Raw genomic sequence first — 19,237 nt, 5'->3', positions numbered from 1 at the left:
TGGCCATCTGGATATCCACGACCAGCGGATCGGAATGTGGGAAACGGACATGTTGGGCATCGCCATCAGAGAAGGTTATTTCGCCTTCCTCTGACCAAGCCTTTTTTGGTGCACGGTCTTCCACAATCATCATCTCGATGTCCTGGTCGTGGCGCAGAGTCCGAGCATAACGTTCCCTGGCCTTTCCACTATTTCCCGCGAGGTGCGGGCCTCCACAGATGGTTAAGAGTGTGTCAGTCATGGGGGCAGGTTGTAAGGGTGGCGAGCGCTGGCGCGTGTGCCGGCCTTCTTGTGGCAGCATTCTTTCGCGGACGCCCACGAGGCCTGCAGGGAGGAACATGCACGTCCCTAGGAGGAAGAGCTTGGTTTTCATGCGGAGGCGGGGGCTGAGCCACCTGCGCCTCTGCGGCTATCCTCGCTAACTCCTCATTCCGCTTGTTGGCTTCTGCCAACTGCTGTTTCAGCTGCCAGTTCTCAAGCTCCACAATGGGAACATATCGCTCAGGATTGTAATACATGTCCTCATCTCTTGGTGGAGCGGGTGGTCCCCGAGAATCGGAGGATCCACTTCTTTCTTCAACATCTGGGTTTTCCATCGGCTGTTTCCCAGGACGTCTTGGATAATTTTCTTCAGGAACATTCTGATTATTAGCGGCCATAACTTGTTCAGGGACTGAATGCTTAAGGCTCTCAATGAAAGCACCAAACTGTTGATGCCGTTTTTCGTCAACAGTGAAATAAGAGCACGAAAACAACAATCAGTAATGGCAAATAAAAATATGATAACACAAACGATATTTTTTACGTGGTTCAGCAGTTAAATGTGCCTAGTCCACGAGTCTTTGTTATTAAACTTAAGATGATCTCTGAAAATTTTTCAAGGATGAATTCTCCAGAGTTTTCTCTCAAGATTACCAAAATTCGGTCCTTTACAATGGTGCATGACCTCTCTATTTATAGAGAGGATTTCATAATACTATCCCACATATTTCGGGAAGTTATTCTGTGTATGCAAATAAATTTAATGGCATTCAAAGCCTGTAATCCTATATACAAGGAAACGTCCTCTGAAGATCAGGGGGCGTATAACTGAACAATTAATATCCCATATTATAGGGGATTTATAGCAATCAATGTTGACCGCGTCTCACATTGACGATTACTAAGATATTCAAAGCTATTGTCTTATATCGCCAAGGCCCTATTCACCTAGGTCTCTTATCGACTTTCGAGCTATATCATCTTCCCGAGATCACATGACTTCGAGCTCATACTTGTGTCAGGCTCGGAGCCCCTGATCCAAGGCCAAACTGAGAACAAACGTACTTCGGTGTCTGTCTTTCGAGCTTGTGAGGATCTCGAGGCTACCATCTTCGAAGTTGTCCCTGCTTCCCAGGCTCGATGTCTAGGCTTCGGACATGTTCCAGACATTACGAGTCCATTCATTACGAATCCAGCTTTCGAGATCACAATTCTTATGGCTCGAAATCTGGGTGTAACACAAGTTTTAAAAAGCCATAAAATAATACTTGTAAAAAAAAAGCCATATTTTAAAATCTTAATTAAAAAACCCATATAAAATGTAATTTTTCACTTATTTATACGGTTTGTTTAAGACAAAACTCATATAAAGTTTCCATGAAAGTAGCTAACATATTGGGCGAGCTTGACTTATGGGCTTCTTTTTACTAGGCCAGTCCATATGCCTTTATCCAACTTGTAATGCCCCGAATTTCCTAATAAGGTTTAGGACCTTGATTAGGAGGCCGGGAGGGCCATAATTGATTTATTATGTTATTTAATGATCATATGCATGTTCATGTGAATTATATTATTATATGATGGTGAATGCATGCATATGGGTTCATATGTTAATTATAAGGGTATTTTGGTAATTTGGCCACTGTGGGCATAATTGTGTATTTTGGGTGCAAGGTTGTGATTAATTAATATAGCCACATTATAAGGTGGATTGGTTCGAGCTATTCGACATGAGACGATCATGAGATGTAAGTGTTCGATCTAGTCATAACGGGTTTAAGTCCGAGGCTCGGGGTGAGTCTCGGGGTGGATTTAATGATTAAAGCATTACCGAGAATTTAAGGGTAATGAGATATGATTTATTGGTGTTTGAGAATATTGAGATTAGCGGGAATTGGGAAGCGTTAATCATGATTAACGGTGTAACTGGAAAGTACCAAATTTACCCTTGGAATGGTTTTAGAAGCCTTTAATGACTTAAGGGTATTTTAGTCATTTGGAAGGATTTATATTATCCTTTAGTTGGCAGTAGAAGGTTATAGAAATAACAGAGCCAAAATAGGGGTTTTCATCTTCAACCCGTACACCATCCCTCAACATTTCTTCTTTGGAGTTTTGAGTTCAAGGTGGAGAAGCAAGCTAGGGAGTCAAAGCTTGGGGATTATAGATTGAGTTCAGCCACTGGGAAGGATTCAAATCGGTTTAAGGTAAGGAGTTGAACCTGAGTTTGAGCCATACTATGTTTTCCTTTAGTTTTCAGCCTATGTTCTTGTTGGGGTTAGTTTGGATTCAAGGTGGTTTTGCTTGATGTTTGACTTGAGTTTTGGTGAGGGTGAGTTGTAGATATGTTTGGTGGCTGAATTGGGTGTTAAGTTGTGATTTGAGACGAGTTTGAAGGGCTGAGTCTGGTGTGCGTGCTGAGTTTTCTGGGTAAAATTGGGTATTGAACCGCGGCATGGCTGTGGTGCGCTGCGGCTCAAGGTGTCTGGCAGGGAGGGTAGTCTCTGTCTGGGAGGCGCGCCTCTACACAGCTAGGGCGGGTCGCGGCCCTTAGTGACCTTTTTGGCTAAAATTGTGTTTTTTAGCTTGGGGATTCAAGCCTTAAGCCTCGGGGTTGAACCTAGTACCCGGTTAAGTGGGGATTGATGTCCCGGAGGCTAGATATTGGTTTGGGAACTTATGTTGACCATTTTTATTAATGGTATCCTATATGTTTGGTTATGACTAGGTGACCGCTAAAGGACTAAAAGTTGATCGTTCTCAAGGATCGTTCTTTAAATCATTCTAACTCGAATCTGAGGTAAGAAAACTGCACCCTATGTATATGTGACATGCATGGTTATTCTTGATGCATGTCGGTTGATTATTATGTGTGACATGCATGGTTGTTAGTGGTGCATGTTGGATTGTTGGATATATCGCATATGATGCATGAGAAACATGTGATTAGGACATGCTTTGAGTACTGAATATGGTATTGTTCAGAGCCTGTGCCTCTGGGTTTGTGCATGGTCCTAATTGTGTTAATATTTGTTGAGTAAGCATGCTGAATGCCTAGTTATGGATATTGGATATGTGATATATGTTTGGTGGCATGGCTTACCTGTGTATGGCGCAGGCTTATTAGTCAGAATCGACAATGGTGTCAGATCTGCCTGTGAAGCTGTGACTTATTAGTTAAGTTCACAACGAGCTGAGCACTGGTCGAGTTTCACCGACCCAAGAGTCATAAGTGGCAGTGCGTTGCGAATGCCAGGCCAAATGGAGATTAGATCTAATCAAGGTTGGCGTTGGATGACCCATATAGGGTATCAGTGCTGGACCGACCGGAAGGTCAATGAGAACTATAAGCGCTTACCTGGTCTAAGAGCAGATGATTTCAGCCAAGGTATATGACCCCGGTGACTGTTTGTCACATGGCTGGGGGACGCTTTCCTTAGTTACGACTCTAGGGTCGGGAGGATGGTTATGTTGGTGACTATCACCATGCACCTATCGTGATCAGGCTTATAAAGGAACCACTTATCAATTGAGCTGTACCCATTTCTGTGACATATGGCTATTGTCACCTATTTGGTTTGGACCGTTAGTCCTGGACGGCTATTATGGTTATTGTTAATATTATATCATGCTTTATTGTGTTTTCTTGCTGGGCTTCGGTTCACGGGTGCTATGTGGTGCAGGTAAAGGCAAGAGAAAGCTGGACCATCCTTGAGTTGGAGAGCTTAGGTGATGATGTGTACATATGCAGTTGCTCGTTCGCCACGACCAAGGTTTAAAGTGGAACTAGGGTTAAACCCTGTTTTGCCGCTTAGAATGGCCTGTTGTAAATATTTTCTGTAATAGACTCTGAAACTATATTTTCGGGATCCCAGTGTATATATTAAACGTTCTAGTGAAACGTTACATCTTAACCAAAGTTTTTTATCCCTAAACCGTTAATCATACTTAGTTCATGATTTTGGCCAAATGACTCGGTTAGCGAGTTTAGCACTGTTTACAAGGCACACCGTAACGGTCCCTAGAGTTTGGGGCGTTACACAGCTAGCTTATTTTTGAATTGGTATTATTATTATTATTATTATTATTATTATTATTATTATTATTCATACCATCTCCAATTGTTAAATGTTATATTTAGTACAAGTATTATGAATATTACAAATATTTAACAAATGCACAATAAGAGAATTTCATCTCATTGATGGTGGTGTTCTTGCCAATAACCCGGTAATTAACTTTTTTTTTAACATTTATATACTTAATTATATATAGGGAACATATATATATAGTTATAAATTCTAATTTTTGTGTATTATAGTGATTTAGAACATTTTTTTTCTAAAATAAATTATGAATAATTTTTTTTGCTGAAAACAAGGTTAAAATAGCTTGTTGTACGTTTCAACTATTATAACTTTATTTTCGATACCGTAAATAATTTGGAATTTCTTAAAAATTTATATGATGTTCTAAATAACTACCCAGCTATGGACAAAATACTCTCAGCGAACCATATTCTTTTCATATATATTATTAAAAATCATATATATATACATATATTTCATTATCTTCAATTAATTACTTCTAAACATGGAACTACAAATGGAGAAGCTCTTAGAAGGTATTAATTAAATATAATTATAAATAAAGAGAATTATTTATTTTTTATATTTTTCTTATTTCAATAATTTTCATTTATTCTTGACACACGCAGTTAAAAATTTATGATTGTAATATGACATATGGAATTTCTATGGTAAGGACTTCAAAAAGAGTCTTATCGGTAGGACTTTTATTTGTGTTCTCAACCCGTGAATAGTTTTCGGCGCGATTTTTTTTTATGACCGTGTATATATTGTAGTTATTTAGACCATCCTGCAAATTTTCAGAAAATTCTGAATAATTTACAGTGTGGAAAATTAGTTTGAAAACAGGTTGTTGCACACGTGACTAATTTTTTTTATGCGTGTGGAAAATAGCATGTTTGAACCTAGTTTTCGGTACTATAAATTATTCTAAATTTTCTGAAAATTTGCAGGATACTCTAAATAACTACAATATGCACAATCATAAAATAAAAAATCGCGCTGAAAATTATTCACGGATCGGAGATAAAAAAATTCCACCAGTGGGGCTTTTTTTAAATATCCTACCACAGAATTATCCCATAATATAATAGATAACTATAAAATGTAATAATTAATTATAATTGATTTTTGTGATATTATATATATAGGCGAATTCTTCAGTCCCTCACATGACTCAGCTCTTCAGTGTGGGGTCCAGTTTTTTGCCAATTGTCCAAATTTTATAGGAGTAAGTTTTTTTTCACATTTGCTTTTGACTTGCAATGACCGGTTGTGTGAACCGGTTGGAAAGTTGCTGGTGATGTGGGTATAAAAAGTAGGGGCAAAAAAGTAATTCCCAGTCCAAAAATATGTACAGTTGAGGACTTGATCGTAAACTTAATATGAATTTAAGAGATATTTACGATTTTGGTAACGTAAGCATTGTGCTTCCGCCAAGTAATTTATATGTTATGTTGAGTGAGACGCAACAATAACCACGTAAGGAAAACTTATATATATTTTGTAGTTGTTTTATAAGATTTTTTAAAACTTTTTTCCATGGAGAAGTTTCATTTATTCAATATTGGGATGAATGAATCACTAACTCAATTTGGTATGGAAAAATGTTATTTAGATGGTTGATTAATTAGAAGAGTCAGTACTTGCTTGCTTGCTTGATTGTTGGGGAATAAATGAAACATCTTGATGGACTGTAGGTCAGACTTAAGGAGAGTGTTCTAGATGTTTGATGCATTGTATCTCCTCTCCCATTCATTCCGCTCGGTAGCCAGCTTGACGTTGTCATGCACAATTCAGTTAATGTATTGCATCTGCTCAAGATGATTGTCATCAAACGACGGGAAGTTAACGGTGTTATTCATTGGGAAAGGTGTGGAGTCCATTTTAGAGAGAAAAAGAGGATAGACAAGTATACATGTAGGGTGGTGGAGATTGAATTGAGGTCAACACGATCCCTACACACATATATATATACATATAGAAAACAAAAGCATGGAGTGGATCAGGTAAGTGTAAGGTGAGGTCTCACTACTACAAAAACGGGATTTCCCGACAGTTTTTAATTGTCGCTATTGAGCAACAACGACAGTCGACTAACTATCGTATTTGCCTATGCCGGCGTAGGGGTAGCTACGCCGACAGTTATTATGTGTCGTCATTTCTGGCTACACCGACAGTTATTGAGTGTCGTCGTTGATGGCTACGCCGACAATTATTAGGTGTCGCCGTTGCTGGCAATGTCGACAGTTATTACGTGTCGCCGTTGCTGGCTACGCCGACAGTTATTAGGTGTCGTCGTTGCTTGCAAAATAATTATTTATTTTTATGTTAAATTAAAAATTATGATTTAAATGAAACATTTATATACAAATCTAAAAAATTATAGATTAAAATAACAAAACTTATACAAAGTATTTACAAAGAATCATTTACTCTAATAAAAATTACAAATAAAATAAAACACTAAATTCATTGTCCAACAACATATATTTCTCCTTCTTGTCCTTGTACTCACTCTGAAAAACAACTGAAGTGAAAACTACCACAACATATATAAAGTTGTAGTGATTAACTTAGCTTAGCTTCAGATCTTTACCACAACTGAAAAAGGGCTGGGGGTTAGCGGATATTTAAAGTTGTAGTGATTAACTTAGCTTCAGATCTTTACATATATACTTCTGGACAGATAACTTATGATGCGATACCTCTTATTCAGAATTTCATTCTTTCAGCTGGGCCTTGATCAATGATGGTGTCAAGGGGAGGTGGTTGTGCCTCCCCTGTTTGCTAGGTTTCAGGGCCATTTTTTTATTATGTGTTCATGAAGTGGATGTAGCCTTCTGGAAATGGTGGTGGTGGGGCTGGCTCTAGCTGCATAAATGCCAAGTGACCTCTCAGTAACAGATTAGTTGTGACATAGTAATAACTGTACAAAAAAAACTGAAGTTTATTTATCTACTTAATTTTATTTATTTAACAAGCAGTAATAAATTAAAAGCCTAAGAGTTTACAGTAATTATCTTTAATCAAAGCATAGTTTGGGAATTTTTAAAAGAAATATCGCAGTATCATCTCAAATTTCAAGTCAAACTCTGCAACATGAGACAACAATATCAACAATGAAAGTCCATGATAAGTAGACAAAAAATATACGGCAACAAGCATACAATCTCAAGTCTTACCCCAGCAAATAGCAATGTGGATTTAAGCTTCCGCTGAGTCAGTCTGAACTCTAGACAAAAATGTAATAATGGGATCTTAACAAATAACACAGTCAACATGTAATGTATATTTCAAGCATCTACACTTCTTGATAACATTTCCTAAAATTCCTTTCAAATTCTACCACTTGCCTTAAAATTTTCACATTCAAAAAAAGCAAAGTACCAATTGAACTTGTTACTTGTTGATTTTGGAAATTACAAAATATAACAGCAAATGCAAACCACAAAATAAATACCATCAAATTAAGTTAAACGGCCTATGCACCCTTTCAAATGCCTAACATACCATTTGAGTACATAATTTGTCTAGAGATCTTTCCCATTGGACAATATAGATTTATTTGAAATGGAACCTATTACATTAAAAAGACTTTGCATATATTGTGTGTACATATCATTAGTCTTTCTTTATCTTAAAACTTTAAAAAAAAGGGTGGGAGGCAAGTCCAATAAGATGTCTTACCGTATCCTATCTTCTCTGGTTCGATTACAGTTCTTTCCTCCAAATATGGTTCTCCTGACTCAGATAACAGTTTTTGATGAGGATGTTGCCCATCTGCAAGTAATTCCAATCTTATTTGCTGCATCTCAGATTCTATAAAAGTTTCCATTTGAGCTCGCTCCTGATCTCTTGCATAGGTTGAATACAGGAATGAGTAGATAAGACAACAGAGAGCCATCGAAACTCCTATTGCTGTGTACAGTGCCTTGGCCAAAGACGCAGCATTTCCCCTATCTGTGGCAATCTCTTCAGATGCAGAGGACCCTTTATCAACCGTTCTATAACCATAAACATGTTGTGCCAATAACCCAACTACAGAGGGAGCAAATGATGAGAGTACAGACTCACAAGACCTGTCCAATGCATACACGCTAGTTCGTGACTTCCCAGGAACTATCTCTGCAAAAATAAGACTGCAAGGACCATTACATCTAAGTCAAAATTCCCCTTAATACAGTTTTAACTTTGATTAAAAAAAATTAGAAAAATAGACTGGTTCGATTTAGCAAGTCTAACAGCCTTGTGACAATTCTAGAAGGACACACTTGCTGAAATATGAAGAACATTGAAAGAAACACCAGACCAGAGTACTCACTTGTTCGTGGCCGGACCATTCCAGGAAAAAAAAAACTCAAACACAATTAATCAGGAAAAAAAAAACTTCCTAGCACCCTTTTAATCATCAAATCCAGTAAAAATTGAATCAGCTACTAAGCATTATAGAGAGCTAACTTACCAAAGTATACCTGAATATTCTCCCTACCGTTGTACAGCCCGACCCCGTCCCCCTTGCACCATTGAGCACAGACCCGAGACCCCCTCACCCGCCGTCGATCCCAGCCCCCAGCCACCAGTCGTTGCTGTCGAGCCTAGCCCCGAGCCCCCTGCCGCTTTACAGCTCGACCCCATCGCTGAACCTAGCCTCGCCGAACATGAAACCAACCCGCCATCCCACCTTGCGTCGCTAGCCTCCCTGTCCCACCTTGCATTGCAAGCCCCGTTGCCTCCTTTAGCCCACTGGAAGACAGAGATGGAGGTGGAATGAGAGAGAGGGAAGGCAGCGGCTGGAGAGAAAGAAAAAGAAAGGAGAGTTCGGGGGCTGAGATAGGGAATATAGGGTTTTCTTTTTCTTTTTTAAATATTTATTAATTAAATGTTAACATAATTTAATAAAAATAAAATTATTGACCACATAATACATTAAAAGTATATATATTAAAAAATTAATATATATTTTCATAAATTAGTTTGTTTTTTAAATTATATTTCATTAATTATATTTTTATAAATATATATATGTAAAAACAAATTAATATTTCAAACATATATATTTTATAATATAATAAAATTATAAATACAAAAATAAAATTAAAAATTTGAACTAAGTAATAATAAATTTAATGAAATTTTAAAATAATTTTACAATATTTAACCAATCAATAAAACAACTCATTTTCAACTAATAAAATTTTTATAAATATGTTAATTTAATTATATTATTCTTTATATCATTACTAATTTAAATTTTAATATAAAAATTATTATAATTACAAAAGTTAATAATATGAAAATTTTAGAAAGAAAAAAAATAGTTTTAAAAGTTTTTAATAAATACATAATTTTTATAAATATATATTTACATAATTTAGTTTATTTTTGAAATTAAATTATTCATTAATTATATTTTTAGATTTTTTTATTTGAATTTCGGCGACATTTTATAACTGTCGATATTGAGCTTTTATTAACTGTTGGCGTTGAGGTTAATAGCCACAATTTTTAACTGTCGGCATTGGTATCGAATTAACTGTCGGCGTTAGGGTCAATAGTGACACCTTTTAACTTTCGGCATTGGTCTCGAATTAACTGTCGGTGTTGGGGTCAATAGCGACACCTTTTAACTGTCGGCATTGGTCTCGAATTAACTGTCGGCGTTGGGGTCAATAGCGACATCTTTTAACTGTCGGCATTGGGGTCAATAGCGACAGTTAAAAGCAACGGTGACAGTTATTAGTTGTCAGCGTTGGTCTCTATGCCTACAGTTTTTAACTGTCGGCGTAGAGTCCTGCTAAGCAATTACGACAGACAACAGAGTTGACTGTCGTGGTTGGGTGTCGGGAAAGCCCAGTTTTGTAGTAGTGTCTTCTTGTAAATGGTAGAGTTGTTAATGCACTGTCACTTATCAAAAATAGGGTTGCACATCAGTCAAAATTACATAAAGTATGTTATTATTAGAAACATAAAGAAGCAATCACGTATCACGTGGGAAGAATTAGAATTTGCGTTTCAGCACGTCATGGTCACGTGAGTTGTGAGTGGTATTACGTGGGAGGACCTTTGGGAACACAGTACTTGAGAAAAATAAGAATAGAGACGGAATTGAACTTCCATTTTGACGTTTTTTTTTCATGTATTTTGACTTCCATTTTGACGTAATTGCTATTATAATTTATCTCAAACAAAAATTCAAACATGAGGTGGTCACCATTATATATGATCGGGCACTGAATACTCGAGTGCACCATTACAAAAAAAAATGAAGCCAAACAAATTTTTTTGCCTAAATAGCTAATGCCCAAAACATATTGAGTAAATGGGCTATAAGAACTTACCCGAAGAACTCGACACAAAGATGCAGAGATTTATGCTTTACATCAGAAAAGTGGGCACTCGGTCCTTCAAACTCATGGCAAACAACATCGCATGTAGAATCAAACACCTCCAAACCATGCCGGAAAAAATTACCAAGCTCAATCGAAATCCCCATTACTCCAAACAAAAAAATCTACCCCGAATTCGTCAGAGAGAAGAATAGACTAAATGGGAGGGAATTTTCCTTCCAAACAATTATTGTTTGGGTTCAGATGGACTTTTCCTTTTGAAAGGAGAAGAATGGCCTAAACAGGTGAAAACACGAATAAAAAAAAGGTGACCGGTTAATAAGGGGTGACTAAGGGTGTTGACCGCGTTTTAGGCCAACGACTTGAGAACATCAAAAATGGTAAAACCTTCAAGAGAAATTAAACGACACAGACGGTTTTATAAAGAAAATAAATAACACACGCAATTTTTATAGTGGTTCAGCCCCAATGTGTTGGTAATAGCCTAATCCACTTAGAGTTGTGATTATAGATCTGTACTCAAGATCAGATGAACTGAGCCAACTGAGTTTCTTTAGTACAGATTACAAGAATACAAGAATTCTTTCAGATACAAGCACTTTCTCTCTCTAGAAAACTCAGACCCAAAATTTCCCCAAAAAGTCTCCAAAGAAGAAGAAGCCCCCTTTCTAATCCCATAAGCCATATATTTATAGGCTTAGGATCATACATCTGATATCCCCTAGAATCGGGATATTTTATTATATTTATTATATCTAAATTACAAAAATATCCAAAATATAACAGAACACCCAATTTGTGGGAAGAATGAGAAATTCTCGCGTATGCCAAGACCGATTCTTGTTGAAGCCGTTTCTGGGAATCTTGACGTAGTCTGCTCTACCTAGTTGATGAATATCACCTTCTGGTATACACTTGCTGGTAGGACATGAACTTGCTGGTAGGACATGCACATGCTGGTCGGGCATGCACATGCTGGTCGGGCATACACTTGTTGGTAGGACATGCACTTGCTGGTAGGACATGTGCACTCTGGTCTAGCATGTCATGTCTCTGGTCTAACATGGCACTCTGGTCTAGCATGCCATATCTCTCGTCTAACATGGCACTCTGGTCTAGCATGCCATATCTCTGGTCTAACATGGCACTCTGGTCTAGCATGCCATATCTCTGGTCTAACATGGCACTCTGGTCTAGCATGCCATATCTCTCGTCTAACATGACACTCTGGTTTAGCATGCCATGTCTCTCGTCTAACATGGCACACTGGTCTAACATGGCATATCTCTGGTCTAACATGGCTTACTGAGCTACTCCTAAGCCAAGTCACTTTATCACAACTCTAAGGAGCTAATATATTTATTGACTTATTAATGTGTCTTTTACGGACCATGTACTGCCACTTGTCACCTCTATTGCCACGTTATCGATCTTCATTTTTGGGGGATAACAAAGGGCATAACGGTACTTTGACACCCAATAAACTCAGCAACTAAATCTGACCATCCATTTTCTAAAACAATAAATTCAAAAACTCAAAATCAACACAGGACTAAGTCCTTCAAAACAAACTGAGGAATGAAAAAATTCCCCATATATATATATATATATAATAGGGTTGCTCAATATATATATATATATATACATCGAATGAATTGAAGGACAGCCAGATTTGTAATATTAAGAGCTTCTTCCACTTTATATGCTCTATCAATTATTATCATCCAATAATAAATTTGTTGGTCACAAAGCATAGATCGATAATTCTTTTTGTTTATATTCTTATCATATATTGCATAAGTAATTACTTACATTACGTGTACATCATCACATGTATTTGCTTAGTTTTATTTATAAAATTTATTAAATTTATTAAATTTATATTAATGTCATATAAATTTTGAAATAAATGTCATATTTTAAATAAATAAATTATTTATTTTTATTCTAGTTTTTGAATTTAGAAATGATAACAAGAGATTATATATTTAATGTAATATTAAATATTATACGTGGATTTTAAATTTAAGTTTCTTATTAGATTTAAAAAAATAATAATTTGTTGCTAATTTACAGTAAATTATATTATATACTTAATATGATATTATTCTAATAAGTAAGTTTAAGTTTAATTAAATTTTATTTAAGTTATAAAACGTGTGATTTTATTATTTTTAAATAATTATAATTGTAAAATATCTCAAAAATATCATATTTTAATTATTTATTATTTTAAAATAATTATCATTGTAAAATATCTAAAAAGTATCCTATTTTATTTTGTTTAATTTTTTTTAAATAATTATGATTGTAAAATGTCTCAAAAATATTCTATTTTAATTTTTTAATTATTAATTTTATTTTATTTAAGTTTAAGTGTTTACACACTATCGTTAAATATAAAAATATATTATGTTAAATATAAGAATATTCCGTTAAAGTTAACATCAAAAAAATAAAAAACCGTTAAAATAAAAAAAAATTCGTTATCTACACACTTATTATATAGAAGAGATACATACTTGCTTTTTAGGTAATAATATTAACCACAAAAATATGACTTATTTATTAATTAACAGTGAATGTTGTGATTAAAAAATATATATAATAGTGACAATATAATTTTAGTTCTTTTTTCATTTTTAGGATGATGAGAATTGTGTAGCATCGATGGGATGGGTTATTTAACTTTTCTGACCAAAATTTGACATTGTTAATTATGTACGTACAAGGATTAAGCCATATTTGCGAAATATATAGGTATTTGCGGCAACACAACAAATGATGGGTTATTAATTAATTAAGTCGCTGCAATTGTTTTCTCAAAGATTGAACAACATTATTCTACTTAAAACTATTGATGCACTAATCCAAGATTGTAATGTTGGATTAAAATGAAAATATGAATAAGAATAATTTTATACATGTAGACGAAATTAATAAATAGATTTAACATATACAAATAGATGATCGAAATTGTATACCTCCAGCCATTGATTTGGTGAACATCAATCTAAAAGCTTTTGATCTACAAAAGAAAAAGAAAAGAATTAGAACGAGTACTCCGGCTTCCAAGCTCTCACAAACTCTTTTAGATGGAGTTACTGAAAGTCAGAATGAACAATGAGCTTGGGGACCGGTACTCTATATTTATAGAGTGAGACTTACCATCAGAGTCTCTGCCACAGATTGAGATATTCTCTCAATCAGTTGGGATATGCAAAATCGGATAACAATCAAAATCAGGTAACAAATAATGTTGACTATTAATTAGAATATTTTGTCAATAAATAAACTGGACCCAAGAACCATAAGTGGATACTTTATTGGATAAAGTATCCCCTTATGTCTTTAGAGCTTCAGCCCACAAGGATTTAGGAAATTTAGGGTTGCTGCTAAGCATACTCTGCACCATATCCATCAATGTTCGGTTTTTCTTTTTGCAACACCATTTTTCTCGGGTGTACCGGGCATGGTATATTGGGCAACAATCCCATTTTCTTGAAGAAACTTTGCAAAAGAGCCAGGTGCTTGTCCATCTTCAGTGTATCTACCATAATATTCTCCACCTCTATCTGATCTCACTATCCTAATTTGCTTGTTGCATTGTTTCTCTACTTCAACTTTAAATATCTTAAAGAAATCTAACGCTTCGCTTTTATTATGAAGTAAGTAGATATATATGTAGCATGACTAATCATCTATGAAAGAGATGAAATATTTCTGACCATATAACTACTAGTATTTAGGTGTAAGAATTGTAACTATTTTAGAAGTTTATAAATAAAAACAAAAGGAGAAACACATTAAAACCATAAAATCCATTATATATATGTGAACCAAGTCAGATAGATATCCTTATTACATTACATGCATTAATAAACGAAACAAAAGCACTACTACATAATAATCCCAGCAAATAAGACACAAACGACACCTAACATGCATGGTGACATGTAAGAGCCAATTTATTTGAGTACAACTAGAAATAAAGCATGTTCACTCTGTGCTTACGTAAAAGTAGTAGTCGAACAATGCTAAGCGCGCGTACTTAGAAAGGGAGACAGCCACACGATTCAATTTTTAGTGATGAGCAATGAGAGGACCATCAATGTGGCAACACTTATAACTAATGTAAGTCTCCATGGTGCGAGTGCATTCTGGGCATTTCATTCTATCTGGGGCCTTTCCGCCAAGGGTAGGGACATCAAGCCGGCAGCATTGGCGAATAGTGTGAGTGACCTGTGTGTGAAACTCTTTGAAAGCAACCTCGAAGCCCTTCACCTTAATGACTTCCTTCCACTGTTCAAAGTCCTCAATTACCTTCAGAAAAGCTGAGCCATGGCCGGTTGTCACCACCGCAGACCCTTTGCTAAGAACAGCCCAACCACTCTCGTTCTTGTAAGAAAGAAGCTTTTGGATCTCTTGAGTCACCGGGTCAAGTTCCTTGTGATCCTTAGTGAAGAACAAGCTCTCTATTCCAGTCCAGAACCGATTTAGAATGCCATGGTCTTCTCCTCCTTTGGCTGTCTTTCCCACGCAGAACAGTTCGATGTTGATTTTCACACCCTTGATGAAGGGATCACTCTGAAGAGCAGTTACATTCTTGGTGAATGTTTGGATGAAATCATTGTCTTTTCCTCCATAGAAGAAGATGTACTTATCCTCTTTCATCTGTGATCATAATTGATCAACAAAAGATTAATAGTACGTCTTACCTTATCATAATCATTATTCAACAAAAACCTGAAGACTGTGATATATAATTTCTAACTGTATGTACTGTTTAACATGTGAATATCTGATAAACTCAACTCTAGTGCCATACATCATATATTATGTATCAAAACGATTACAAAAGATAAACATTACCAGAGTGCCTGTAGTTGGGTGGGCGTTGTTGAGAACAGAACCAATCCAATGTCTTTCCTTGGCGATGATTTCCTCAGCTTTCTTATCAAAAGGAAAGGCCTTGAGACCCCACACACGAATAAGATGAAGTGCATTGAGATTCTCCACCTTCCCTTGAGGGGTAGTCACCACCAACATAGGCTTTCCCTTGTATTGCCAATGTTCCTTAATGAATCTAATTCCTGCGAGTGGAGAAAATAGCTGCAAACTGTACCATGGCATCTTGGTCCGCAAAATCTCATACTTCTTCTTTAGCTCATCGGTCCACTGCTCCACAATGGGAATCCATACAATTGTGTAGCTTTTTTCCTTCTTTGATACTAAGTCGTAAACTGGTTTGAGAATGGAAATATCTTCTTCTGTTATGTCTAGGCCAGCAAAGAACATGAATACATTCTTCTTCCTCAGCACATCAATGTTCACCTGGTTAAAGAGTAATATCAATATGGTTAATATATAATTGTAGATTTATTTTCCTGCACATATACTTGTGACTCTTTCTAGTACCATTATATTAAATTACCGTTCTGTTTGTAGAACCATCAATTAGTGGCTTCCCAACATCAAATTTGTAAAACACCAAAGCCTTGAAAATCTCCATGATTTCAGTTGGAGTAAGGATAAGCTTACAAAGCCTCCTGTAAGCCTCAGCCTCCGCTGCATATATAGTGCACAGATTATACAAACACAATTCAGCTTATTATAAAAGCAAACCCAATTATATATATGATACATATATATTATAGAATAATTAAGAAATCTCAATTACCAAGTTGTCTTCTGCAAACATTCAGCTGCATAGTGAGCTGGTTGAAGATGAAGCTGATTTTTTGTGAATAGGGAGACAAATCATATGCTCTGTCCGGCCTGGTGTACATATATTATATTAAGCAACAACGATATTACAAATTATATAAGAAGATTTATTATAAGAACAAGGTACTTACTCATCACTTATGAGAATGCCGAGCTTGGTAGCACATGCTGCAATAGTTAGAATAGCCCAATAGACATAGAGTGGCATAAGGTCCAAGGCAATGGACAATCCGGGAATGTACTTGAGGTCATAACCAATAGAGAGCTTCTCAAACTCATCAAAGATTGCGATGACTCGCATGGTGAGCTTAATGAGGCTGTTGAGCTCAAGAATTGTTTGCCGGCGTTTCTGGAGCTCAGAAGTCATGATTAGTCCAGGCACTCTTTTGAGGAGCCCCAATTTTTTGGCTAGTGGGTCCGAATGGTAATGATGGGCGATTAGCCAGAAGTCCCCAAATTCAAATGCGAAAGCCGCAAGTGCCAAAACGGCCTTTGCTTCCCACGTATAGTTTGACAGTTTGCTAAGAATCGCTAGTGTTGTCTCGTGTGCAGTTTCCTCGTTCGGAGCTTTGCATGAGAGCTTTAATAGGTAGAGATTAATTTCAGACAAAGTTTACTTCTCAAAGAGAACAAATTAATCAAAATTAGTATTGAGCGTGCCACGTTTACCTCGTTGTTGATGGCCTTGAGCGTGCACAGGGGAACACTCAGGTTACCTTTGCTGTGCTTCTCCTCAATATTGTCCACATGAACGTGAACTCCCTGTAATTAGTTACATCAGATACTGAACTATATATATATATATATATAGATAGATAGAATAAACAACAATATGTAATATGTAATATATATTTATGTAGATGTCTGCACCTGCACAATTTTGTCAATAATTTGGGAGGAACGCATAAGAACGTTTTCGACGACGACGAAAAGAGAGTCTTCGTCGAAAGATTTTTCAGCATGGACATGAGTGCCATAGACAAGGTCAATGATTTTCTTATCAGACATGGTGAAGATGTTCGTGGCCTCGCCCTCAATGTGATGGTGCACATGAGAAACGGCACTCTCCACTTTCGAAACGACACCTTGGACTGCGTTCAACATGGTGATGATGATGGATAGAGATGAAGTAAAGTTTTGGAGAGAGAGAGCGCTCTGTAACTCGTTACTAGCTTGCTGATGGTTTGCAGTGTGGCTTGAGCTCGAGAAATCTTGTTCTATTTATAGCCATTTTCTGGCCTTGCTTTGGACCCACGTCTTGTTATTTTTATCTGCTCTGTTCACACCACGCTTTTATCTTCTTTGACTGTGGAATAGACCACGTGAAACATGATGTAAAATTAGATGGTAAGAACGCTCAGAGATATATTCAAATTTCATACGAATTAGGTAATTCTATATTTTAATTTTTCATGCTATTGTGTTCACAATTGTTGCCGATTCTATTTATTAATAATAAATTTTTACAAAAGTTGGTTTGTGAAAAATTATTGTAAAACTTTAATCAAACTAACTTTGACTTGATTAAACAAATATTTTCAGTGTACATTATAATGGATCAAATTACATTATTAAAATTGTTTAACTAATCTAATCCATTTACCTATACACTAGATGTCCTCGTTCTACTATATTGTTAATTAATTTAGAGTTGTTTTGTTTTACTATGAAATGAACTTAACTGGTATAAAATTAAAAATCCAGGAATAAATCGTAGAATTTTGAGGTTTAGAGATCTAATGGAAATAAATGTTATAATTCAAATTCACAGAGTAAAATGCATTGTTAAATACTCTTATCTTAAAGTATTAAAAACGTGATAATAATTTGTAACTACTTTGTTTGTCTCCATCCAATTAAATGAAATTATTATCAGAAAGAAAATCATAGTACGTAGTAAAAGTAATAGCTCTTCATAAGGTATGAGACAATTTTTTTTTCTAACAATCAATAAATGTATAATTATTATCCTTTTAAATCGACGAATTCTCTCCAACCACACCTCGTATTCATTTATAAACGAAACTTTGTAGTAAAAATTTAATTAGATGTACTGAAAATTTGCTGCTAATACTAAGCTATAATCATGCATTACCTTGTAACACTTTTACATATCTTATTATGATTTTTATTTTGTTCCCGATCAGGAATACTTTCGGATGACTACAAGAATAAAGTTAATTAGCGGCGGTCCGAGTCCGCCTGTATTGTATAATCTATAAGCAGCAGACTGTAAGACTATTAGCGGCGGAAGATAAAGCACGCTGGAAAGACTCGTGTTTGTTTGTAGGACCAGTTGTCATTCCAAGAAGCAGCCATAGTGACGTGAGCATTACAAATGGTATCATAGCCTTTCCCCAGCCGGAAGTGTGGTCGACGAGGACGTCGGACCCCTAAGTGTGGGTGATTGTGACAATCAGAATCCTGTGATCCACTGAGGGAAAGACCGGGTAAAAGTTGTGCAATCCCACATTGCCTGGGGAAGGTCAAGTGTGATATTCTGAAACTGTGTAGGTATGGGACTACACAGTTGAAGATGGCTTAAATGGATTGATGGGTACTATCTATGATAACAAGATGCATCTTCTTTTCGGTAGCCCATCACTTGAGAACTCCAAAGTTAAGCGTGTTTGACCTGGAGTAATTTCAAGATGGGTGACCTCTTGGGAAGTTTTCCCAAGAAGCGTGCAAGTGAGGACAAAGCACGCTGGAAAGACTCGTGTTGGTTTGTAGGACCAGTTGTCATTCCAACACAACAAGGAAAATGGGCTTTTACTTCGGTTTTCGCTAAAATTCGCAACCGCAGTAGTT

At 36.1% G+C, this 19,237-nt stretch overlaps 1 protein-coding gene and 1 long non-coding RNA gene across 2 annotated transcripts; both read right to left on the bottom strand.

The window, feature by feature from the left end:
• Positions 1–6,711: 6,711 nt before the first annotated feature.
• LOC133816899 (uncharacterized) lies at positions 6,712–9,176 on the bottom strand. Its single transcript, XR_009885478.1, has 3 exons — positions 8,815–9,176; positions 8,040–8,491; positions 6,712–7,223 (listed from the first exon to the last, which is right to left on the bottom strand). It is a non-coding gene; the product is annotated as an uncharacterized LOC133816899 (long non-coding RNA).
• Positions 9,177–14,499: 5,323 nt separating this feature from the next.
• Positions 14,500–17,586, bottom strand: LOC133816898 (protein SIEVE ELEMENT OCCLUSION B-like). Its single transcript, XM_062249222.1, has 7 exons — positions 17,297–17,586; positions 17,096–17,188; positions 16,558–17,006; positions 16,380–16,477; positions 16,134–16,267; positions 15,572–16,033; positions 14,500–15,373 (listed from the first exon to the last, which is right to left on the bottom strand). Exons 1-7 carry the CDS (start codon positions 17,528–17,530, stop codon positions 14,783–14,785), a joined length of 2,061 nt encoding a protein of 686 aa, XP_062105206.1. The 5' UTR covers positions 17,531–17,586; the 3' UTR covers positions 14,500–14,782.
• Positions 17,587–19,237: the final 1,651 nt, after the last annotated feature.

Source organism: Humulus lupulus, chromosome 2 (assembly GCF_963169125.1).
Source record: "Humulus lupulus chromosome 2, drHumLupu1.1, whole genome shotgun sequence".
NCBI lineage: Eukaryota > Viridiplantae > Streptophyta > Magnoliopsida > Rosales > Cannabaceae > Humulus > Humulus lupulus.
This window is presented reverse-complemented; position numbering and strand designations above follow the sequence as displayed.

Coding starts and splice junctions, on each gene's coding strand:
- LOC133816898 (XM_062249222.1), bottom strand. CDS start 17,530: ATGTTGAACGCAGTCCAAGGTGTCGTTTCGAAAGTGGAGAGTGCCGTT. Junction 17,007..17,095: donor TCAAGGCCATCAACAACGAG/GTAAACGTGGCA, acceptor TACCTATTAAAG/CTCTCATGCAAAGCTCCGAA. Junction 16,478..16,557: donor GGCATTCTCATAAGTGATGA/GTAAGTACCTTG, acceptor TATGTACACCAG/GCCGGACAGAGCATATGATT.